The 26207-nt window shown below is 35.9% G+C and overlaps 1 protein-coding gene across 1 annotated transcript in view; it reads left to right on the top strand.

Moving 5' to 3' along the window:
• LOC125241882 (5-hydroxytryptamine receptor 2C) overlaps window positions 1-26207 on the top strand; it is a 67968-nt gene that overhangs the window by 10496 nt on the left and 31265 nt on the right. The window contains exons 3-5 of the mRNA XM_048150567.1: window positions 10164-10285; window positions 10910-11108; window positions 16821-16937. Of these exons, the coding sequence (XP_048006524.1) occupies window positions 10164-10285; window positions 10910-11108; window positions 16821-16937 (438 nt within the window). The remainder of the gene's footprint in view (window positions 1-10163; window positions 10286-10909; window positions 11109-16820; window positions 16938-26207) is intronic.

A 26207-nucleotide genomic window follows, 5' to 3' on the forward strand; every position in this document is an offset into this window, starting at 1 on the left:
TTTTAACCCCTCGTATGCTTAAACGCGGATCTGTGCGTGGGAATTTTAATCTATTGTTTTAAATGTCAAGGTCACTATTTCAATGATCAAAATTGACAGGCCGCATTCGAGAGGTTAAGAGCATTAATTGTACTAAACAGGAAGAACGATTATTAAATTATTATGGGCACAAATATTCCAACTGCTTCTATTTTATTTACATTTTTTGCGTAACCATGTTGAACTCGATGGTCGAGTTCGAAACACGAATCAAGTTTTGTGTTAAGTAATGTTCGTCCTAGGGATATCTATCGAAGACCAGTGGATTAAGGATGAAAAACTGATATACCTTACCTTCGGAGGTGTAAGAATTGATAAATATATAAATACAAAAGTTATATTCAGTAGACGGTCTTCCCAACACTGACCTTACTAAGGTCAGTACGGGCAAGACGCCCATACCTTATTTGAAATAAAGTTTGAATGCATAAAACTTGATGATAAGTATTCTAGGACAATCCGCATGGTCCTATGGGCTAATAAATATTATAAATTACAAAGCTGTTACAATACTTTGGAGAAATAAGGTAAACTAAAACGCCCCTCGTTAGTACTCGTCACCGCGTAATTCAGTATGGGAATAGGTATCAAAATCATGATATTTTCCGTAATAACAGTGAATAATAAGCTAGATATTAAATCAAATAACTTAACATTTTCATTATATGAGCATTTTTAGGGTTCCGTATCTCAAAAAGGAAACACGGAACCCTTATAGGATCACTCGTGCGTCTGTCTGTCCATCTGTCACAGCCAATTTTCTATTAAACTACCGAACCGATTAACTTGCAATTTGGCACACATGTTAACCTGTGAACCAAAGACGGGATGTAATTTAAATTAAGGAATTTTTACTATAGGGGCCACTTTTGAGGGGTAAAAGTGAAAATTAAAAACAAAGTTTTTTTACCTAGTGTTGCATATCAAATGAAAGAGCAGAAATCTATAGATTACAGGAAAACCTATTAGAAATCTACAGTTTAGCGTAAGTCGGAGTTAAAATAAAAAAAACTCTAATTACGAATTTCACTCACTGCCGCTGCAAGGAGCCATGAATTACCAAATCTCTTGAAATTGTGTGAGCGCGTTTGAATATTACATATAAACTCATTTCTGTTTCGTTTTGTTCAAAATATCGATTATTCGCAAAAATGACTTAAGTTCTTACTAAAAACGAGACGCTTAAGTCCTTCTTGTAGTGCACGGAACCCTTGCAACGCTAGTACAACTCGCACTTGGCCGGTTATTTTTTTATAATTTTTAGTCAATTAATTTAAGAAAATAGCCAAAAAATTACTATTCCCTTATTTCCGAAACTACTAAGCGTAAAAAAAAATACACGAGATAGCCTTCAAACTATAGATTACAGGAAAACCTATTAGAAATACACAGTCAAGCGTAAGTCAGACTGTGGGTCCCCCCACATCTAACGTCTTGCGAGCGTAGCGTCGGGCCAACTGTATGAAAAAAGACTCCCGCGTCGACGTCGCGCCGACGCGGCGTCAGGCTTTGCCATACATTTAGCGCGACGCTACGCTTGCAAGATTTAAACGTTCACGATTTTTACACAAAAATCCCGTCCCTTTTATTAATCAAACCGCGTAAGGCCACCTTTACATCTGTGAGTTTTACAGCTTACGTAAGCGGCTCATGCAAAACTTTCAATTGTAAATGGTTTTTGTGAGCAGCTTACGGTAAGTTTGGACCACTTTCGTAAGCTGAAAACTTTCAAGTGTATATGGGTACGAGTTTGCTTACAGAAGCGACTCCCAGAAATATATAGTGTCTATATTGACAGTTGTCAATCAATTTGCATATTAATAAATAAAATGCCGCGGATGGTTGGAGATACTTGGCTGCATTATCAAATAATTGGTACTTCGGCAAACAAAAAACACGTAGTTTGCATTTATTGCAATACTGAGTATAAAATTCGCATGCAACTCGAATGCTTTTACATATGCAAAAATGCCGAAAATGCCCGAGTGATATAAAACGTTCTTTTTCGAAAAAAATGAAAAGTAATGTGAGAGTTACAAATAAAATATCAATTGAAGATACTAATAATTATTTTTAAGAAAAAAAAACCGCCGCCTTTGGGGTTCTGGTGAAAGCTACTTGCGAATGTTGGATTACGTATTTCGGTTCTGACCATCACCAACAGTTCTATTGCACCAAATGTCACTATTCTGGACGTAAGTGTATGCTGTTCTTATAAAAATACCAAAGTCACTATAAACGTGCCGTTGAGATTTGAGGAGTTCGGTTCTGACCATCATCAGCACTTCCACTGCACCAAATGTCACTGTTCTGGACGTAAGGGCATGCTGTTCTTATAAAAATACCAAAGTCACTATAAGCGTGCCGTTCAGATTTGAGGAGTTCCGTTCTGACCATCATCAGCACTTCCACTGCACCAAATGTCACTGTTCCGTACGTAAATGCATGCTGTTCCTTTAAAAATACAAAAATCACCATATGTATGCCTTTCAGATTTGAGGAGTTCCCTCGATTTCTCCAGGATCCCATCATCAGAACTGGGTTCTGAGAAGAATGGGACCAATTTGTATGCATATACATTCAATAAAAAAAAAATTTCAAAATCGGTCCAGTAACGACGGATATTATCGAGGAACAAACATTAAAAAAAAATACAGACGAATTGAGAACCACCTTCTTTTGAGAGATTTGAGGCGGCGCTTAAAAATGACGCCGAGCTTGCAAGTTCCAGTGGTACAAAACCTTCGTGTTCATTTGATATACGAGACCACGAGAGTGATTTAAATAATCACTCTGTTGATTTAATACTTATAGTAAATGAACCTGAACCACAGAATATATAATAGTACAAGTACAGAAGGCCCACTGCTTTGATGTTCACGAAATGCCGCCTGTTTAAATGCCTACAAAATTCTAACAAAGAAACGAGCCGCACGTGCGCAGCGTCGGATGATAGGGTTGCCTATGGATTAAAACGAATTAATTCTCAGATAAAATGTTATACTATATATTCAAGTCTTGGGTACTTTCTAGGTATATATACAGTATTTATATATTTTTGTTTAAGCCTTCAGCATCACAAGCCTTATTGAACTTTTCCGTGGGACTTAATCAATAAGATCTGTGTAAGATTGTCCTATTGTATTCATGATGTCTATTTAACTATGCATTATTAGCCATTCCACATGTGGACATCGCATATGAACCTTAAAAAAAACTCGCGACGTAAAGTAACCATAGAAAGTGCGAACGTGCGTTCCGTGAGAACGTGCGCCACCCCTGATTAGGCCGCGAACTCGCGACCGCCAGCATGTACTTGTAGCGCGGCGATACAATCGCGGAGTGAGCCGCCCCTGCCTGAACAACCAAAACCTGCCACAGATAAGGAAACCGCAGATGAAAGCTTTGCAAGAGCCATTTATGCAACCGGAGCACCACTGTCACTATTAGAGTCTAAATATTGGAAAGCAGCCTTGCAAACATTGGACCCTAATTATGATCCTCCGAAAAGACATGCCATTAGTAACAATCGATTGGAAGCAGAGTACACTCGTGTCAAAACCGAAATCGATGAGAAAATAAAACGTTCAGTAGCCATAGCTCTTATCACAGATGGATGGAGTGATGTCAACAGAAAAGGTGTGCTGAATTTTATTCTAACCACACCTGAACCGGTTTTTATAAAATCTGTGTATCCTGGACGCCAACGCCAAACAGGGGAATACTTGGAAAATGAAATTCTCAAAGTAATAGACGAGGTTTCACCCACAAAAGTTGTAGCAATTATTACGCATAATGCGCGAAAACATGAAATCAGCATGGAAACTTCTACAAAATCTCCACCCAAATATAGCTTGCTTTGGTTGTGCTGCTCACGCACTTAACCATATATATTGCGATATAATAAATATCAAACCATTAAAAGATACTTTAGATACGGTAACTTCTATTATTAAAACCATCAAAAATAGGCACCGTTTACTGGACTGTTTTGAAAACATATAAATCAGCTCCTATTTCAGACAGTTTAAACAGACTGAAACTGCTCTGGATAGAATATCTTCACCGTCGGAACTAGAGTGTCGTTCAGTATATCCACATATTTTTGGCTGTTTAGACGCCCACCGATTTCTACAAATTCGCCTGGTCCTGCAGCGGACATCCAACCCCAAAAGCCAACGTTTATCCTCCCGCTAGATCTGGCCTCAACAACGTTTTTTTGCTCGTATCGAGTGTTGTTCATCCTATATAGAGTCAAACGATCACATTCCCTCGATGAAAAGGTTTTTTTATCAGAAAACACCACGTTCTGAAAATCGGAAGTCCAGGTATTGTCTCGCAAACTCCAATCTTTCATCTTTGTGACGCTGTGTAAGTTTCAGTTTTCGTGCCGGGTGACGATGATGGCATCCTGCGTCTTTCAACCGCCGACGAATCGTGGACGTGGACACATTTTCCTCAATTGCAACATTGCTAACACGCGTGAATCCATTGGCTTCAAATTGACGCACGATTTTTTGATTTTGTATATTTGTAGTACACCGAGGGCGGCCGGTTTTCCGAGCGACACTCACATTGCCATTCTTTCCCATCGCTTTACCCACAACTGTACTGTGTTTCGGGTAACACCTGTACGACGCATGATCTCCGCAACCGGTAAACCGTCTTCATGTAAGCAGGGGCGGCTCACTCCGCGATTCTATCGCCGCGCTACAAGTACATGCCCGGGCCGCGAGTTCGCGGCCTAATCAGGGGTGGCGCGCGTTCTCACGGAACGCACGTTCGCACTTTCTAATGTTACTTTACGTTGCGAGTTTTTTTTTAAGGTTCATATGCGATGTCCGCGTTTGGAATGGCTAATAATGCTTAGTTAAATAGATATCATGAATAAAATAAATACCATAGGACATTTTGAAATAGATCTACTACTGATTAACTCCCCCAAAAAGATTCAATAAGGCTTGTGATGTTGGAACTCAAACAAAATATATAAATACTATATACATACCTAGAAATTACCCAAGACTTGAATACAATAAGTATAACATTTTATCTGAGTATTAATTCGTTTTAGTCCATAGGCAACCCCGTCGCCGGGTGCCGCGCACGTGCGGCTCGTTTCTTTGTAAGAGTTTTGTAGGCATTTAAAAAGGCGGCATGTCGTGAACATCAAAGCAGTGGGCCTTCTGTACTTGTTCTATTATATATTCTGTGATGTAAGGAGACAATGCGATGTCTTTCGTGAACAACGGCGTTGTCGTCGCGCACGGTCCCAATATACATCACCATGCATTTAAGGGTTAAAAGCACTTATTTTAATTAAGTAATTTAAATTGATATTTGTAGAGTATGTTTAGTTTTGTCTTTGACTTTCTGGTTTCGTGTCTATGATTTAACAGTTGAATAAATCATTCTTAGACCAAGCTAGTCATGGTTGTTGTTTATTTTAAATACTAATATTACATGGCGCAGTCAAGTATGGCTACAGGATACCATTTACCTTCCAAGTTATCCCTGGTGGGAAACCTAAGTGAGAACTTTAAAAAATTCAGGCAATCATTCGATATATACTTGAATGCCGCGGGTCTCTCCGAAGTCACAGAGGCAAGAAAAGTCTCGCTCCTGCTAAATCTCATCGGTGAGGAGGCTCTTGCCGTCTACAACACTCTAGATGTAAAGTCGGAAGATGTAAAAACTCTCGAATATACATTAAAGGTATTTGAAAAATACTGCAACCCCAAGAAAAACAAACTTCATTCTAGATACCTATTTTATAATAGAAATCAGAAAATAGGAGAAACCTTTGACAACTATCTGACTGACGTAAAACAATTATGCAATGATTGTGATTTCAAAAATAAAGATGAAATTTTAAGGGACCGTCTCGTATTAGGTACGAGTGACACGGATTGTCAGAAAAAGCTGACAAAGAAAGGAGACCCAACCCTGGATGATGTAGTGTCATTGTTCAGAATATCGGAAATCACGGATGCCCATGTCAGAGATATAACTGACAACAAACCTGATGTCAATGCAGTAACGATGCCTAGAAGCTCCCAGAAAACCTGTTTTAACTGTGGGTACCATCATACCTACGGTCAATGCCCGGCGTACAATAAAACATGTGTCAACTGTAAGAAAAGACATCATTTTGCTAGAATGTGCCGTTCCAATAAATTTACATCAAACGAGGTAACTGTGGAAGACTATTCAGATTACTATGTAGAATCTGTGACTTCAGATATGTCTGTAAACTCATTGGCGTGGTTCCAAAAGGTAATACTGCCCGGAAACAATCCAGTGCAATTTAAACTTGACCCAGGAGCAGACGTCAACATATTACCCGTACATATTTATGAAAAGGTCAGTTTTTACACCCAGTTCCACTCAGAAAAACCATGTCAACGCTAGAGAGCTGGAATGGATACAAAACAGACGTCAAAGGACTAGCGACAATGAACATTGAAGTTAACGGCAAATTATACACTGAAACGTTCTGCATTGCAGGAAATGCCGGATCCACACCAATTTTATCGCGAGATACGTGTGTTCGCTTAAATTTAGTAAAAAGAGTCATCGATAGATACTACTACAGATAATAGAAAGCAACAACTGATTAGTGAAAATGAGGACTTGTTTGTAGGTTTGGGTAAGTTCAATGATCCTTATGAAATAAAATTAAAAGCTGATGTTATACCTACATCCAAACCTCCATACAGAGTTCCTCTAAAAATAAGACCAAAATTAAAAGAAGAGTTGGAAATACTGGAGGGTCTGGGCATAATAAGCCAAGTCACGGAACCCTCGGAGTGGGTTAACAGGTTAGTGGTCATTGAAAAACCTGATAAGTCTATTAGAGTATGCCTAGACCCGAAAGATCTTAACAACGCAATTGTCAAAGACTATTGTTACATTCCGACTATCGAAGATTTATCCGCGAAAATCAAGAATGCCAAATACTTTTCTGTACTTGACTTGAAAGACGCTTTTTGGCACATTGCTTTGACTGACAGTTCCTCAAAATATTGCACATTTGCCACAATGTTTGGTACGTATAAATTTAATCGTCTTCCGTTTGGAATCGCACTAGCGTCAGAAGTATTTCAAACGGTTATCTGATATTTTTAGCTCGATAAATGGTGTTGTAAACTACATTGATGATGTGCTATGTTTTTCGGAAACTGAGGAAGAAATGTATGACATCTTATCTAAAGTGTTCGAAAAAGCAAGGGAATACAATGTTCGATTTAATAAAAAGAAATTTCAATTCATGATTAGACAAGTTAAGTACTTAGGGCAAATATTTGAAAATGGTACAGTTCGACCTGACGATGACGCAATAAGGGCTATAACTAACTTTGACAGGCCCAATGACAAGTCAGATTTACAAAGACTCTTAGGTCTCATTAACTATTTACGACCGTGTATTCCCAATTTGGCTTCAATTACTAGCCCATTAAAAGATTTACTAAAGAAAAACACGACATTTGACTGGCAAAAAATTCATACTGATGCGTTTGAGCGAATTAAGACTATCTTATCGACTAATCCAGTTCTGCAGACTTTTGATCCCAGTAAAGAGATCGTGATTCAAACTGACTCGAGCAAGACAGGTATAGGTTGTGTTCTCTTACAGGATAATAAACCTGTTTATTATGCCTCAAAATCGTTAACAGAAACTGAAATAAATTATGGTCAGATAGAGAAAGAATTTCTTGCCGTATTATTTTCATGTAAAAAGTTTCACTCATTTATTTATGGCCAAAAAGTTATCATGCTGACGGATCATTTACCTCTGATTTCAATAATGAAAAAAGACCTACATGACATTCCGTCAACTCGCTTACAGAGAATAAAACTAAAATTAAGTAAATACGACTTAACCATGAAGCATGTTCCAGGTACCCAAATGCATATAGCAGATGCATTAAGTCGAGCCTGCTCCACGGCTAGTCAAGATTGTAGTAGTAGTAGTAGTAGTAGTAGTAGTAGTAGTAACTCTTTATTGTACAAAAACACATTAAAAATAACATATATTGAGATGCGAAGTACAAAGGCGAACTTATCCCATAGAGGGATTTCTTTCAGTTAACCTTTGAGTAAATGAGAGGAAAGAGTTAAAGAGGGTAACAAAATCTAGCAATTTGTACAACAAGGACAGTGATCTCAATGTTGTGATTCACAGTGTTAACGTTTCAGATGAGATATTATCGCAATTAAAACAAGAAATACAAGTAGATCCTGTAGCATCCAAATTCATTGATTTCTTCAATAAAGGATGGCCAGCTTCTGTATCTAAGGTACCGACTGAACTAAAATACTATTACGACACCCGAAAAACAATTTGTTTTGAAGATGACTTGATATTTATAGACAACAGGCTTTACGTTCCCACGTCTTTACAAAATCTCATGTTGACGAAACTGCACGAGTGTCATTTCGGCATGAGTAAGACCAAAGCTCGAGCGAAAACATTATTTTACAGGAAAAATATGTTTTCTGACATAGACAAGTTCATTTCTGAATGTAGTGTGTGCCTTAAGCATTCCACTAACAACATGAAAGAACCAATGATAGTGAGAGAAATACTGGAGAACTGCCTTTTCAGCATGTTTCCGTAGATATATTACAGTACGGTAACAATGATTATTTCACTCTATTCGACCACTATTCAAAGTGGATTGAGCTATACAAACTCAACAATAAAACAGCTGAAGCAACCATTTCCGTCTTGAAATGCATATTTTCAACACATGGTATACCGGAAGTATTATATTCTGATAATATGCCTTTCAATTCATTAACATTCCGCAATTTCAGCAAAGAGTGGGGTTTCAAAATTGTGTTTTCTAGTCCTCATTATCATCAAAGCAATGGAGCAGCAGAAAAGGCAGTCCAGACTTGCAAAGGGTTTCTAAAGAAAGCAGCTGAAACAAAAACTGATATTGAGTTATTTCTGTTGGAATATAGAAATACCCCAATCATTAGTCTTAAAAGTTCACCTTCTCAGTTGTTGTTCAATAGACTCTGTAAAACTAAACTTCCTATAAATAATGTGCTCTTAAAACCAAAACTGCATAATGACATTCAAGATAGTTTACTGAATAATAGTAATCAAAACAAATTGTACTATGATCAACACACAAGACATAGAAATGACATTTTCAAAGAGGGGCAAAATATAGTGTACAAAGAAAACGAGAATAGCACTATTTGGAAACCAGGTACAGTCTACAAAATCACCAACAACCCACGATCTATAATAATAAAAGATTATTATGGAAATTTAAAGACTAGAAACTCGTGGTTCATCAAATTGGATAAAGGTAGAAAACCTGATCAACCGCATGCACAGTCGGCGTGGTCTCAGATTGCTGTTCAGCAGCCGCCAGCCGCTGACCTACTTCCAGCTCTAGCTCCTGAGACTGAGATGCCGTCAACGAGTGCTATAGAAGACCCTGCTCCTCTACCACTCAGAAGATCTAACAGAGATGTTAGACCTCCTAGACGTCTTAACGATTATGTCTGCAGTTCTTTTTAGTTTAGTAATGTTCATACTTAATTATTTTACTTTATGTTGAAAAGGGAGATGTAGAGTATGTTTAGTTTTGTCTTTGACTTTCTGGTTTCGTGTCTATGATTTAACAGTTGAATAAATCATTCTTAGACCAAGCTAGTCATGGTTGTTGTTTATTTTAAATACTAATATTACAATATTGGTAAACAAAACGTATAGTTCCGTGACATAAGGCAGACTGACGACTAATCAATCATATTTCATACAATATAAAAGTGACATTATTTCAAACGTTTAAGGAGGTCGCGCACCAGCCAGTCGCCAACAATTTGTATGAAATTACTTTGCACTCTTGTGGATAAAACGCAATTTTGCTATCTGTTTTCGAATAGCAAAGTAAGCCTTTCCCAGTTGGTGTGGTGAGAATATTTTTAAACACATAAGTATACTACAATTAAGTTCCAAATTCAACACAACAAATATTAATCTGGGTCTTAGGAGGACTGTGTTTATTTATAGACCGCTTTCGTCGGATTTTAGTCAGTTTGGTTCCGTAATGGAATATGTTTTGAAATAGGTATTTTTTAGCAGTAATTTTTGATTGCAGATATGTGGGAATTCGTAACCCTCTAAAGAGTCGTCACCATTCCACTAAGAGAGTTGTCATAATAAAAATAGCACTGGTGTGGCTCCTAAGTATGACAGTGTCGAGTTCTATAACAATATTGGGTAAGTTTGCAGTAATATGTACTTAAGTATGCGTAATATGTGCTATTAAATATGTAGTAAAGTTGTTTTTTCAATTCGTGTCGGATCTTATCCCGTATTTTCCCAAAGCTTGTTAGAGCGTTTTTAATTCCTTTCCTACTGCAAGGAGTAAGTTGTCATTATGTAATTGATCCGTAACACTCGTGAAAAAAAAATACCGAATTATTTTATACGAATATTTTTTTAATTTAAATTAAATTAAACTTTCGTTATTTATCTTATGTCCTGTACTATTCACCGTGAAGGCCGGCCACACACAGCCTTAAAATTCATAATCTGAAAAAAATCATAATATAAAAATCAAATCGAGTGCACGGAGTTCCATACAATTTCGCAACTGTCCAGTAACCACACACATGACACACACTCTTATTTTTTATTTTGTTTTGACAGATTACATACAACATTTATTTTTCAGATTATGAATTTTAAGACTGTGTTTGTCCTCTCTTAGGGATTCGCACGTATTTGATTTACACACTGTACTAATTTGCGTTTCATTTTCTGCATACGATTGTAATTTTGGCTAACCCCACTACAAACTTTGTTTTTACATTAATCCCTAAACCTTGGATATTTTTATAGGTTTAATAAACAATAAAAATATAATGCCCAATCAAAGGATATGTGTTATCAACAACAGGCTTTTCTGGATATTCGGCTCACTCGTCGCTTTCTATATACCGATGTTGACAATGGTAGTTTCATTTGCACTGACGGTCCACCTATTGAAGAGACAAGCCAAAATGGTAGCTGCGCCAGTAACTGGGGCCACTCAAAGAAGGTAATTCATAATTATGTTTAGTGTATATTACCTTCGAAATAATATTATTTTATCTTGGTACAGTCAGCCAAAAAAGTGGTTTATCACTTTTCGACCTTATGTGTTTAAAAATAGAGTCGAAAGGTGGTAAACCACTTTCTGGTCAGCCAAGAAAGCTAATTAGCTACTAGCTATGTAATTGAATGTAAGGCCTGTGTGGACGCTCAGATCGGAGCGTCCGGCAGGGCGTGCAGAGGGGCGGGCGAGCGTGCGTACTGCGTACCGTACACCCTATGCAGCCTCGACTTCAGGACACTAAACTTGTATGAGCTTCATTTCTTTCACATGACATATCTACACGCCGCACGCCCCGCCCCGCTGAACGCCCAATATGACCCGGCCCTGTTCCTGTCACATAAATCACATAAGGAGAAGTCACTCAAGGTTTGCCAACGAGCGATGGAGCTCATGGAGCGCAGTATAACTACTGGGAATCAGAAACACGGAACTGCGTTACGCTTCAAAAGACAAAAAGTCAAGACCGCTACGCTTAAGTAGAACTGGGCTGGACATGTCTGCCGCATGCTCCCTGAACGGTAGGCCAAATTGGTTATTGAATGGGACCCACAGAACACCGTAGTGACCAGGTAGCAGGCCGGGGTGAACCCCAAAGACCAGAAGACCGAAAAAGAGATGGCGGGATGACTTGAACGCATTCTAACCACGCTGGCAGAATTTGTGACAGGGTTAAATGGAAAAGGCGAGGGTAGGCCTTTGCCCAGCAGTGGGACACTACACCAGGCTAGCAAAAAAAAACTGTCCACATGGCTTCCAAAAAATAAAAGTACTACTACACTTCTGTCAAAATTTACAAATGAGATAAACACCTAACTGGGATACAAATAGTTAGGAGTAGCAATATTTTTACGACTTTAAAAAAGCGTTCGACACCTTAGAAACCGGCATTCTTTTAAGTGAACGACTGTGGTGTGAGACAGCCACTGAATTTTTGGTTCCGTGACCACCTCACATCACGTTCGTACCGTGTTAGGGTCGGTGATGGCATAAGTGACGAACAACAGGTGCGATGCGTCGTCCCCCAAGGCTCCGTATGCGGACAAGTGTGCTACCTTATGCATGTCAAAAGCCTATGCGAAATGTTGCGCAATTGTTCAGCACATATGTTTGCAGACAAGCTTTGCACTCTACGCGCCGGAACTGATCTCACCGAAACATGCCACTTGGTGCAACAAAATATAGATGCAGTAGTGAAATGGTCTCCCGATAATGGTATTGTACTGTACTCAGGTACACGAAGGTAATAAATGAAATGAAAATGAAATATTTATTTTTCAAGTAGGCATATTACAATGCGCATATGAACGTCAAATAAAGCTACGCCGGCACTAACCCTACACACACACTAATACACACTTAAACTAAATTTCTCCTTATTAAATCACCTATACGATGAATTGATGATTTAAGCCGATTCTGCATTCTCTTGGCAACAACACGTTGACTACGTTTGTAGCACTCGACTGCTATGGATTCAAAACATATAAGAATGTTGCAAACACGATTCTTAAAACTATTTGTACCTAAATGAAAACACTAAATGTAATGCCAAGCTACTAAAGTAATGCAGGCTACTTTGACCTTTTTTTAAAGTCTATTTTATATGATTATTGATTAAGTACTCGTACTGTCCAATTAAGGTGGTTTTCCACCGGCAGAGCGTGGATGGGCAGAGCGGAGAGGGAATTGAAATTCCTCGGACCCTTTTCCACTAATAAACATCCAAATTATAAACAAATCAATTATTTTTGCAGACCTGTTCGTCGCCTTGCTATTGCCTGTTTGCCCCACCCAACCATACGCAGGCTGGCACAGACTCCAAAAATAATTGATTTGTTTATAATTTGGATGTTTAGATTATTGCAATACGATAAGAAATCTGAATTCAAAGGTTTATTATTTTTTGCTTTTTAGTTTCTCCGTGTTTTGTAACGCGCTTATTTTTGAAGGCGGTTTTATTTTTTGTTAAAAAAGTTTATTTATTTGTTGATTTTTAGTGGTTCCTATTGATATTATATGTATCAGTCCGAATACATGTACACTAGTGAAAGAATTATCCTTAGACTCCTAACCATTGAGGAGTTCACCTTCCATCATCAGCTCAGCCACATAAAATTATTACCATCAGGCGTAAATACTGGTTTACCTTTGAAAAATACACTAAAAACATTACATGTGCCTCTAACATTTGAAGAGTTCCCTCGATTTCTCCAGGATCCCATCATCAGACCCTGACTTGCCAATGGGACCCGTTCGATCAAAAAAAAAATTTTGAAAATCGATCCACAATTCTCGGAGATATCGAGGAACATACATACAAAAAAAAAAAATATTCAGTCGAATTGAGAACCTCCTCCTTTTTTGAAGTCGGTTAAAAATTGCCATTAATAGCCATTGCGGGCCTGCGCGAGCCCGCGCGTGCCCGCGCGTGCCTGCGCGTGCCTGCCGCAGATTGTAGGTTTCATACGATACTCTATGTCGAAAGCAATACGGTACATTTTTACAGTAACAAATATCTCAATTCAAGTCTCGCACATCCTCTTCAATCCGCGCCTCGCGATGTCTTGTCGCGCTCTGCCGGTAGAATACCACCTTCGAGTTAATTAAGTTAATTTATTCTCTAAGTAGGAAGCAATACGGTTAATTTTTACACTAACAAATATTTCAATTCACGTCCCGCACATCCACGTCAATCCACTCCTCTCCTCGCTAAGCCACTTCTCGTTTCGCCCTGCCGGCGGAAAACTATCATCAGAGTTAATTTATACTTAAATCGGAAGCAATACAGTTCATTTTTACACTAATAAATATCTCAATTAAAGTCCCGCACATCCCAGTCAATCTTTACTATTTCCACCGAAGATGCGCTGGGCGAGAATTGAAAATTTGCCATACAAATTTCAATTCCCTCCCCGCTCTGCCCATTCACGCTCTCCCGGTGGAAAACCACCTTTAAGTAACCGAAATAAAATATTATCATATTTTATTAAGTATGACTTAAAAACAGCAAAAAATATTTTTAAAGTATACTTTATGCAATCAGGCGAAACCAACATTTTCCAACTTTTTAAGTATGAAGGCATAAAGTTCAATATGTCAGTGATTGTTTTGACATGCAGTAAGGTTCGAATTCGATGACGTCACTACATCGCTGTAAGTGTTTTCGGTGGCCAAAATAAATCAATAATACATTTATAATCGAAAATACGTAGTCGTCATACGCTTTTAATACCCAAAATCTATAAATATTGCAATTTTATGTCAAGTACTACAGAAGACAATAATTTATTAGGCCAAATTCGAAATGAATCTAGTAGCCTATTGTTTAAAATCTGTAAAATACTCCCTGTTAGTCTAAAACATAAATATCTGTTAGCCTAGCCATATACCTATAACTAAAGTAGTCAAGTGCATAACTCAACCAATATAGTCCAATACAGTACAAGTGATTTAAAATGCGTATGTGTATTCTATTAGTTAGCCACTCACTTAAGTTACTTTTTCGTTATTTTTCAACATTGAAAAGCTTCTGTCTACAAAACGACACAAACGAAAATGTATTTCAGGCACAAGTAGTAGTTTCATTTTTGTCACAAATTTTCTAACCAATTGATAATTAAAACTCTCGATAAATCGTAATATTTTGGTCGGTCCTTCGAGTTTCCACGAAGTCAACTGTACCTGTAACGCCGAACGAACTAACAAACACTGGACGAGGTCGGTGTCCGCGGCCAAATTTGGGAGTACCCCGTGTCAGTAATTACTTTGGAGAGCGAACCTTACGCAAAAGACTACCGTATTTCCTTACCCGTTTGCCTAACGACATCTGCCTTGAACCGAATAAAACTAAATTTAAAAAGTCCTTATTTAAGCACATTTTATTTTGTACCTAACAATATGTCCTGCAATATTAGATTAAGTAAGTAGGTAATATAAGAGACTCGCACCTGCAGACAAACTGTTTATGCAGTTTTGCAGGGAACTGTACTAGATTAAGACACTATATTATGTTTTAATAATTCAAATAAATAAATAATAATAAAATACGCGTACAGCTGTGTTGTATTGGGTTGGTAAGAAAGTAATAAGCGATCGATTGAATTCCACATAAAATTTTTGAGAGAGTTCTAGAATCTTCTATGGTCGAAAGTATATAAAGGGCGAGTCGCACAGTTTCTCGTCAGTCATTCACTAGCTGTCGCCGAGCTAATATAAGGAAGAAAATGGACGAATTAAAAGTGCATGTAAGGCATTGCTTACTATATGAATTTCAGTCTGGCCATTCAGCCGCCGAAGCAGTGCGTAATATATGTCAGCGTGTTGCTCCTGAAGTTGTGTCTGAGGCCACGGCGAAACGATGGTTCCAGCGGTTTCGTAGTGGCGACTTTTCATTATCAGATCAACCTAAGTCTGGTCGACCGGTGAAGATTGATGTAGCCAAATTAAAAACCTTAATTGAAGGAGATCCGAGGCTAACGAGTCGTACTCTTGCTACCGAGTTAGGCTGCTCTCATGTCACCATAGAAACACATTTACACGAGTTGGGAAAAAACTACAAATACAGTGTTTGGATACCGCACGAACTTGATAGAGATCAACTAAACCGCCGTGCCGATATCTGCATACAACTTCTGTCTTTTCGCCGCACATTCAACTGGTTGGACCATCTTATCACTAGAGATGAAAAATGGGTCTTATATATAAATCACACACGCAAACGTCAGTGGCTAGCTCCAAACGAAAAAGGAATAGAGGCACCAAAAACAGAGCCTCACCCGAAAAAAGTTATGCTGTCCGTTTGGTGGGATATTCATGGTATTATTCACTGGGAACTCCTACCAAGTGGAATGACTGTTACCGCATCAGTATACTGTAATCAGCTTGAAAATTTAAACCAAAAAATCTGTCAGAATCGTCCACAGCATGCTAAAGTTTTTTTCTTACACGACAATGCTCGCCCACACATTGTAAAAGTGACTCGGCTAAAGCTATTGGAGCTAGGTTGGAAAGTGATACCTCATCCATCGTACTCTCCAGACTTGGCACCTACGGATTACGCATTGTTCAGATCGCTAAGCAATGCCTTGAATGAAAAAAAGTTCGATGATCAAGCCCATCTACGACAGTACATAGCTGAGTTTTTTGAATCTAAACCTAAGAACTTCTTCGCCGATACTATTCATTCTTTACCAGAACGATGGAGACAAGTAGTAGATAACGAAGGCCGTTATATTTTTGATAAATGATTGAAATAATAAATTAAATAAAAATTACAATATTGGTTATGATTCGCTCATTACTTTCTTACCAACCCAATAAAATACGAATTCTCATAAAGGGAACGTCACATAGATGTATGCATAGACGTGTACGTGTACGTGACGTGGCGTACCCCTGCGTTGTAAACCACGAATTATCATCAGATACGACTAAATTGTAATGTAAAAATATATAACGACAAGACCGACGACGCCTGTTGTTTACCTTTGTTTGTGGCGCTTCTTTATTTTGTATTGTTGTATTTTATCGAGGTGTGCAATAAAGAGTACGAGTATTTGTATTGTATTTACCTAATTTAAAGCCCGCAGTGTAATTGACTCCGCGAATTGTTAATAATTTGCACAAAAAAGTGAACTTAAAATTGTATTTACTCAGATTACGTGGTTATAACACTGGACAAAATATACGACGGATCGGAGCCAGAAGTTCACCCAATCTGTCGACAAGCCGATCAGTATCGAGGCAGACTATTTGGAGGCTATCAGGAGCAAGGTAATTCGCGATAGATAAATGTTTATAACCGACTTTTAACTCTTAAATGCCTAATGATGTATGTCTGCATTAAAGATGGGCAGAATATGGACTTTGCCGAATACGAATATTCGGCCGAACATTCGGTTCAGCTCTTACCGAACCGAACATTCGGCCGAATATTCGGTTACGCCGTATTTTTAAAGCGGATGTTCATTAAAACTATTAAATGATTGATAATGGTTACATATGTTACTACAACTATGTTCTTATAATTTAGTGGATAATTAAAACTTAGTTATAGCCAAACGACCTCTTTTACAAAAAGTCGTCGACATCTCTTCTAAATACCTAAAACAGGTATGGATGTGTTCCTCGTTATCTCCAGATTATGAATTGACCTGTTTTAGTTTAAGGAGGGGGGGACGGGTTGAGAAAAAGGGGGGAGAAAGATGGCGGCCGACCATCATAGATATTTATTCACATCTCGAGTCCTATGGCACCAATCTGTTCGTGCAAGGTGTCGTTTGAAAGCCTATTAAACCTACTTTAATTGTTTATAAATAACTATACTCATAAAAGTAACCGTTAACGAAATATTTGAAAATATGTGTTTTTTTAACGCGCATGAATTGCACAACTACTAGTAAAAAATGCGTCTAACTCAATAAACAATAACTTTACCGCAATTGATGTTATTATAACATTTTCGCGTCTATTCATGCTCTTTCTAAAAATATAAGTTCCATTGGTATATGATAATATATAACCATGTAATTATGAATTTGGTTTAGCAGGAGTCACTCTGCCCGGTCGCAGAAATGGGCGCTGACCGTAGTAAAGTATTCAATATTTTTGAGATCCCATTTTACGGATCCATATGCGAGAGGTATCGTTTCAAAGCTAATTAAACCTACTATATTTTTTTATAAACAACTATAATCATAAAGGTAGCTGTTTAGAAAATATTTGAAAATATGTGTTTTATAGACCATGAGTCGCACAAGTACCTACTGGTAAAAAATGCTTCTTAATCAATAAACAACAACTTTTCCGGAATTGATGTTAGATTTACGCTATATGATAAGATTTACGCGGAATTTCGTGCGCTTTCTAATAACATAAGTTTTATTGGTGTATGATATTATATAACCAAGTAATTACAAATATGGTTAAGTAGGGGCCACAGCAGTAGTAGGGTACCCCCGTTACCAGCCCGGGTCTGGGGCCTGCTCCCAGGACCCCACCACCGCCCATCCATGGTCTTACTGAACCTAAAAAAAAAAAAAAAAAAAAAAAAAAAAAAAAAAAAAAAAAAAAAACTAATAGCCCCCCATTTAGATTCATTGCGCTGGGTCTCGACGCTCTCAGAAGCCTCCTTCTAGTATTTACAGAATACGTTCTTTACACAATAAACCTTGTGCACGACGGTCACAAAAGGATTACCGACCCTTTCTATTGTTCGATCTGGACTCGGCGCTAGACCATTGTTACCCTACCCAGCTACCTGGCAGTGTCATGCACACCTTTTCCTTGTGTCTCATACTGATAGGTATTTTATAATTAATTTTTACTATAACTTTGTAATCATATGGATTGCGATTCTAACCTAACCTAACCTAATTAAAATACCTAACTTTTCCATTCGTAACCTAACCAAATTTAATTAAAAGGCAGTGTAAAACCTTGAAACGGTCTTCGAATGTAAGCAAAAGTTCGCCAGAAGGCGTGGCTAATTTATCATCTGGACAAGATGATGGGGCGTATTCATCTCACTTAATTAAAATAGAGATATATGATATGCAAACAATCAAAAACATCCCATCCACGGAACACTGGAAGCACGCGGACGTCAGACTGAAGTATTTTGCGTTGGAAGACGACTTGGAATTACAAAATACGCGAAATATTGTATATAATATTACAAAACAATTAGCTTCTAAGGACACATGTGTAAAATATTTTATAGATAATAAGAAACAGTGATAAATATAATTTTTAACGATAGCAGTAGGATAGTGTTAAAGTGTTTCACATTTCTTATCTTTCCTTTTTATGATTTAAGTAAATTTCCTTGTAAGATATTCTTTTGCATTGTTTCACATTCCAAACAAAATAAATAAGAAATAAAATGGTGTCAAATGTCTGTAGTTTTATAAAGGTTACTATGTGAGAATTCAAAATAAAAATCATTATTACCAGTACACGTATTTTTATTTATTTCACAAAAAAGGTCTTAAACATGTTTCGTAATACTAGATCATTACATAAAGAATTATCAGAAAACAAGTTAAGCATATGTTTCATAGATTTTCCATGAAACTTAAAATACAAATAAACTAAACAATATTCACCACAAACAGAAGTGAAATGGTTTTGAAGTGATTTATTATTGTAAAACCACCGTCTCGTATTTCTATCTAGAAATGACTTATGATAACCGGAAGGTTTCCTGCCAAAGGAGTCAAAATATTCACCTACACCATTTACATCAATGTGTATAGCAACCCAATGGGAACCCGGTTTTGAATCAGGGTCCAAATTACTGACAATAAAGGTAGGTAGATTAACCCGAATAGGTATTTTGTTGGCAGCAAAAACATTTGAATTAAACAATGGGTTTAGTTTCCTCATACAAAATTGAATTTCTTTAGTATCCATAGTTAAGTAACATATACAAATTATTGATGATCATGCAAACAATGGTGAATTCCAAATAAAATAAATTAAAGAGAACGGGGTATTTATATGTTTCTTAACTATTGTAATCTACAGATACATCACGATTTTTATTTATTTCAATTATATTATCAAATTCTGCATACACAATACAATTAATGGTACTAGTTAGAGCGGAATCAAAACGTACTTCTATCCGAACGCTACCATGTCTAACAAGATTCCAGTGTGAAGTTGAATTAGCAGATAAATCAGGAGTTAAATCAAAACACAATAAACAATAACCTTGACCAAAATCTGTTCTGCTTATTCCATTACCCTCGTTATGGAAATGAATACCAGTTCCAGAAAATAGAGTGTGATATGCTGCTGCTATTGTACCAGAACTAAATGAAGGTTGTAATGTTTTAGAAGGAACTTCATGACCATCTACGAACAAACTAAATGAATTCATATTATAATGTTGAAAATTAAACGGATTTAATGCTAAATTACCATTAAAACCTGAATTTGATACAAATCCAATAATACATCTTTTAGGAATTTGTCCGAGAAATATATTATCTAATGTTTTACCCTGAACCCCGTTGGTATTGTGAGAACCTTAACTTCTGCCCTCGTAATGGGGTACTTCGCAGTTGTTGTGGCTAATACTTTTGATGGGCTAACAAAACACTAGGATTGATTCTCGTTCTCCTTACAATGAGGCTGGCATCCATTATTTGTACTTTGAATTTTTTATCTTGGTGGCAAATAAGATTGAATGATTCTTTTGAGCGAACTAACTTAATACGTAGTTCTACACCATTTATTAAGAATTTCTCTTGATTAAATATATCACCATGTAAATGACCAATCATTTCTACTTCCTTACTCTCCTTGATAAATTCCAGCCTTTTGTTAAACCCTTTGTTGTTAACGTCAACAGTATCCATATAGCCCGGCGTATCTTCATACCACAATCCACAAGTAAGATGAGTTGTTTTGGCTGCTGGTCCGTAGTTGAGAAGATTTTCCATATAAGCACGGTAGGCATATGTATTGTTTGGTGGTGATATGAGTTTTTGATTTAAATATACATCAAGTTGATTAAAAAGAGAATGTAACCAGTTATTGGTGGGTCCAACTGCAGCATCTGCTTTTAATTTAGTACCATCTTGGTTCAACACTTTAGCAGTAATGTGTATCATTGTGTGTGATAGATCTATGTAGTCATCACCTGATCCAGGTACTTGAAATTCGATTGGACCGTCATCGCTTAAAGATGAAATTGGTTTATAATGAATCCACTGTCCGCTTTCAATGCTTGTTTGAGTTGATGGAAGGGCAAATATATCTAATTCAGATTTCGCACACTCACATGAATGATTATGTAAAAATGACATTATTTAGTTTGAAAATATATCGTTATTTATATCTTTTTTATTTTTTTTACTTCCTCTTCGTCGCGATGCTTTTAGAGCAATGAGCGGTTCCCTTCTTTTATTGGACATTTTATACCCAGATCCTGACATAAGGGAATCAATTTTTTCATCGGCCTTTCTTTTCAGGTTTGCACTTGCTTCCTTGAATCGTGATCGTATGGAACTGTCTATAGGGCGAGCATTTACCATATCAGATAAGAGTCCAACTCCTGCTCCTAAAGTTTCTTTTCCAATGGTTCTTAAACCACTAGATAATAAAGGGAGTACGGATCTAAATAGTCCTCCCAAAAAACTGCCTATACCATGTCCTCTTTGATATGGAACTCCCTTATAGACAATTCCTACACCAGAGCCGGCTTGGTGTGAATAATAATGTTCGTAAGGACAAGAGGTTGATGATCTGTTATACATCATTTTACACGTTGAAAGTGTAGTTTCACGCAAGAAGACCCAAATTGAAATGGTACTCTGACACCGGTTGTTGTTCTTATATCTATTTCAATTGTATCAAACTCTCTTCGTAAAACTGGTACATAGTGAGCAGGTGAGAAAATATGTGTTTTATAAGCTCCATAAATGAACTTAGTTGGATCTAAAGGTATTATTCTAAGTAACGATGTTATAACATCTCCAACTACTTGTGGATGAATGATATCTGTATAAACAAATATTTGAGATGGTAAACCTAAATATAAATTTGCTGGGTTTTTTCCCAATGTGATTTGTTTCAAATTTGTTCTTGGTTTAAAACCCATTTGAAGACTTAGTATTGGAGTTGTTATGATAGAAGTGATATCTTTATTTGATGTTGTTACTCCTATCATTTTTGTTAGTTCATCATAACGAAATTTAACATTATTTTTTAACTGAGGGTTTTCATTAAACGCTTGAAGAAAGTGATCTATATTATCGTAAGTAGTGGCTGGTATATGAGCTTTTATATCCACAATTTTTGAAGTCTTGTCAGCAGGCGAAAACACTTTTTCTTTATATAAATTATGTTTTCATGCTCTTGTACATTATACATAGAACAAGGGTATTGAAATTCCACCAAACCAACTACCCATTCTCCATCCAATTTAATGGTCTTTGGTAATTTTGTTAAAAAATGTGCAGTCGTATTATCTGTGTAATAATCGGATGAACTATTACTTAACAAAGTTAAATAAAAGCTATTATCACTCATATTTTCTTTAAGCTTGATTCAGGTATCCAAGAATTAAATTTATTAGGATAACCTTGCCACTTCACTAGTATTTCCTTTCTGCCAGCAACTCGACGTGAACGTAATATTTTATCAATTTTATACTCGTTGGAGGGGAGGTAAGTTACTTTTTGTATTTCTTTTGAATAAAACGTCCCAATTATGCGTTCGCCTTCCAAATCCCTTAGTGTATAAACAATCCGAGGAGATCTTTTAATAATTGAATTAATTATAAATATTTCATCACTCCAATTACTTTCGTAACCTTTTTGAAATATATGTTTGTATTTAGTGATTCTAACATGATCTCCTACGTTTAGTTTTGCAGTTTCTGGTGAGATTTGTCTATCTGTATTGCGATCATATAAATTACACCAAACAGTCATAATATTATTAGAGTTAACATCAACTGGACACATTTTTATGCTTGAATGATAGCTGTGGTTGTAAGAATAAAGAAGATCTTGTAGAACATTTATGTAATTATATGTATTCTTATGAGTGAAGTAACGCCACATTTTCGTTTTAAGAGTTCTCTGGAACCTTTCTACTATACTTGCTTTAATATCAGGGTTATTAGTGGTATAATAATTAATATTTTTACTTTTGAAATAATCTCTTACCACCTTTGAAACGAATTCCGTACCTTTATCAGATTGGATATGACGAGGAACTGAGTTGGCTTCAGTAAATATGCTTTCAAAACAATGTTTAACTGTTGCTGAATCCTTCTTCTTCATGGCTCTTGCAAAAGCATATTTACTGAATACATCGATAACACAAAGAATATATTTGTAACCATCATTAAATTGACTATATGTACTCATGTCACTCAAATCAGCTTGCCAAAGTTCATTAAAGTTAGATAGAATGTATCTATTTCTAGTAAACCGCCTATGAACAGGTTTATGTAGTGTATACGTGTCTTGAGATTGTAACCATTTTTTTACATCTTCTTTATTCATTTGACCTTTCATTTCCTTTGTTAAATTATTTAAACTGCTATAACCAGCGGGATGAGAGATATCATAGTAGATTCTGTTAATATCTAATAAGGAGTCCATCTTTCCCAATTTATAGTTTTTGCAGATGATTTTTGTACTCGTGTAGTAAGAGGAGTAGATGTGTTGTTTTCTTTATCTAACGAGGCTCGTGTTCTTATAGAAGTAGAGGGGGTAAAGGGCTCAATCAAAGGAGTGTCATTAATAAATGCTAAATTTGTAGGATTACCTATGCATGACTTAGGAACTTTGATATCTTTTAAAAGTAAAGCAAACACTTCCCAGCCAATTGGTTTAGGACGTTTAAGACATCTAACCGTGTCGCTCACCAAATCAGTAATATTGCTATTTTGAATAGTCTGGTTGTTTATAACAACTTCACCAGTCTGCTTCCACCAAATTTTAGGTTTACTTAAAACAATGTAATCTAATAGCGTTCTAGCTTTTTTTCATAAGATTTAGGTAATATCTCTATTATTTTTGATGGACTGATCGGCATTGATTCTTGATTTATTTCACCAGGTGTCGTGTTAAACAAAGATGGTGCAGCTATCTCAGTTACATCACCTTTCGCTGATTCCTTATATTCTGTCTCCTCCTTTTTGGGTATCTTTGAATTTATGATATCATTACTTTCTTTGTTGAATTGATCGAACCCCTCCATTACTATAGGTATCTTAAACGGTTTTCGATCTGTTTCAATAAAATGTAGAAACCGCTGCAATGCTTGAGAATAAAGCATCCATTTTTCACGATCGTTCATTTTACTTTTGAGAATTTTTTGCATCTCTTCATCTAGCCGAGATGAGGAATTTTCAGGAGGGTTCTCATTGCGTTTCAACTTTTCAATAAAGTCCGATTCAACTAATAACAATTTTTTCGTGTTTTCCATTTTGTTTATTTATGATAAAGAGTTAACTAAGGCACTTAGAACTGCTCCTAAAATAATAGGTAAAAAGGCACCTCCTTTTTGAATTATAACCGTTTTTCTTAATTTATGTTTACCTTTTGAAACTAATTTCCTTAATATGTCTTTGTACTTTTTTAACTTTGTTTTTTCCTTTTTTCTAAAGGAATTTTCCCATTCAGAACGTTATAAATGCACTCGCATATAATGTTGATCTCTTCATCATCACAAGATTTAAGTAATGCAGTACGATATTTGGGTTTAAGCAAGTGCAATGCTTCTAATAAATGTTTATATGTGTTTACTCTTGCATGCGTCATGTAGAACTGACTAAAATTTGTTGATTTTTATCATATTTAAATCCTTTTTTGGGTACATACACTGTGCAATGTCCATCAAATGGAAATATTTTTGTTTTAAAACGACATATGTCATTTGTATTTTGTTTCAGATCAATCATAAGGTAACCATGAGCATCCTTTGTAGCATCTTTGTAGGCTTCATCCACGAATTTTGAGTTTTCAGGACAAACTTGTCGTGACAGGTATCGTATTTGAGTTTTATCTCTAGGGTTCTTAAAAAATACAATGTAGCTTGTGTTCAGTGAAATATCACGTTGACCTCTTCCTTGATGAAATATGTTTTGTGTTATATAAAAAACACTTAAATTTCTATGATGACTTCCTTTAGTAAAAATATCAACAACTCGTCCATCTGATTCTCTCATTAAATCATCTATTATTAGAAGTTTAGGTTTTCCCATCGAAAGTTGAAAAATCTGGTATTCCTTGACTATAATTTACATTTTCTAGATTATAAAGAGGTTGCATTTCATCATAACACCAAATAATTTCATCAAATTCTATGTTACATATCTCTTTAGTATTATTCAAAAAAATTGTAACAAATTGAGTTTTGCCACACCCACTGGGACCTGCGACAATGGTAGTGAAAGGATGATAAAAATGAATCATCTTTGAATGCTGTAATATGTTTAACAGTGTTGATATGAATGCGGATAGACATTAAATGGTGCTATTCAATAAACATATTACTATTTAAACTAAAGTAGAGTAAAAAAAAAAAACTGATAAAAAATATGTATATTTATTCTGATATTAACACTTTTCTTTATAATCTATTGTTACATTTTATATACCCAACCACCAATTTAAATTTAAACATAAAAAACAATAAATCTATGTTTACAATATTCTTATGCCAAAACACGAATAAATGTTAAATTAAACAATTAATTAAAATATAATTTACAATTAAATTTAAGTTAACTATTCAAATTTACATACAAAATATATATTACAAACAATAATTCGAATTTGAATGTTCTGTCATTTACATGACAAAATTTAAATTATTTTTTTATTTTACAATGTCCCCACGCAAGGGTGTCACAAGTGTTTTCTAATAAGTAACGTTTTGTATCATCATGAGATAATGATATTTTATTAATTTTTTGAGTGAATATTACATGTTTTATAGATTTAAATCTTAGCATTTGAGCACGTTGCACATTTTTGTTAAATAAACATGTTTTGAAATTATTTAGAGTAAATTTCTTTGTAACACATACATTGACTCCTTTAGCTTTTGATAAAACACCATATTTACCTTTTTTGTCATCATTCTCATCATATTTTTCAACATCTAAGGCATACATTTTAGATTTTAGACCAACGAACTCTTTTAAAATTCTACCATTATTTTCATCTTTGAAAAATCCTAATCGCTTTTTATTTATAAGTGGGAAATTATATTTATTGATAGGAGGATAGTCAGATGTATCAAAATAGAAATTAAGATCTTTTTTTATATCTGCATAAAAATTTTCAGTGAAAATTTGATAAATTAAACTATCCGTATCTGTATAAAGAAGTTTGAGTTTGTTAGGATATTTGATTTTCATGTAGTTGTAGTGAAAGTCATACATTAAAGTTTTTGATATATCTAATACACAAAACCCCAAATAAATCGGTTTATTATAAAAGACTTTAGTTTTTTCAATTGAACAGCTACTAAATTCTCTGAGAATATGGATAGACTGTGGAACTCAGGTCT

Source organism: Leguminivora glycinivorella, chromosome Z (assembly GCF_023078275.1).
Source record: "Leguminivora glycinivorella isolate SPB_JAAS2020 chromosome Z, LegGlyc_1.1, whole genome shotgun sequence".
Lineage (NCBI taxonomy): Eukaryota > Metazoa > Arthropoda > Insecta > Lepidoptera > Tortricidae > Leguminivora > Leguminivora glycinivorella.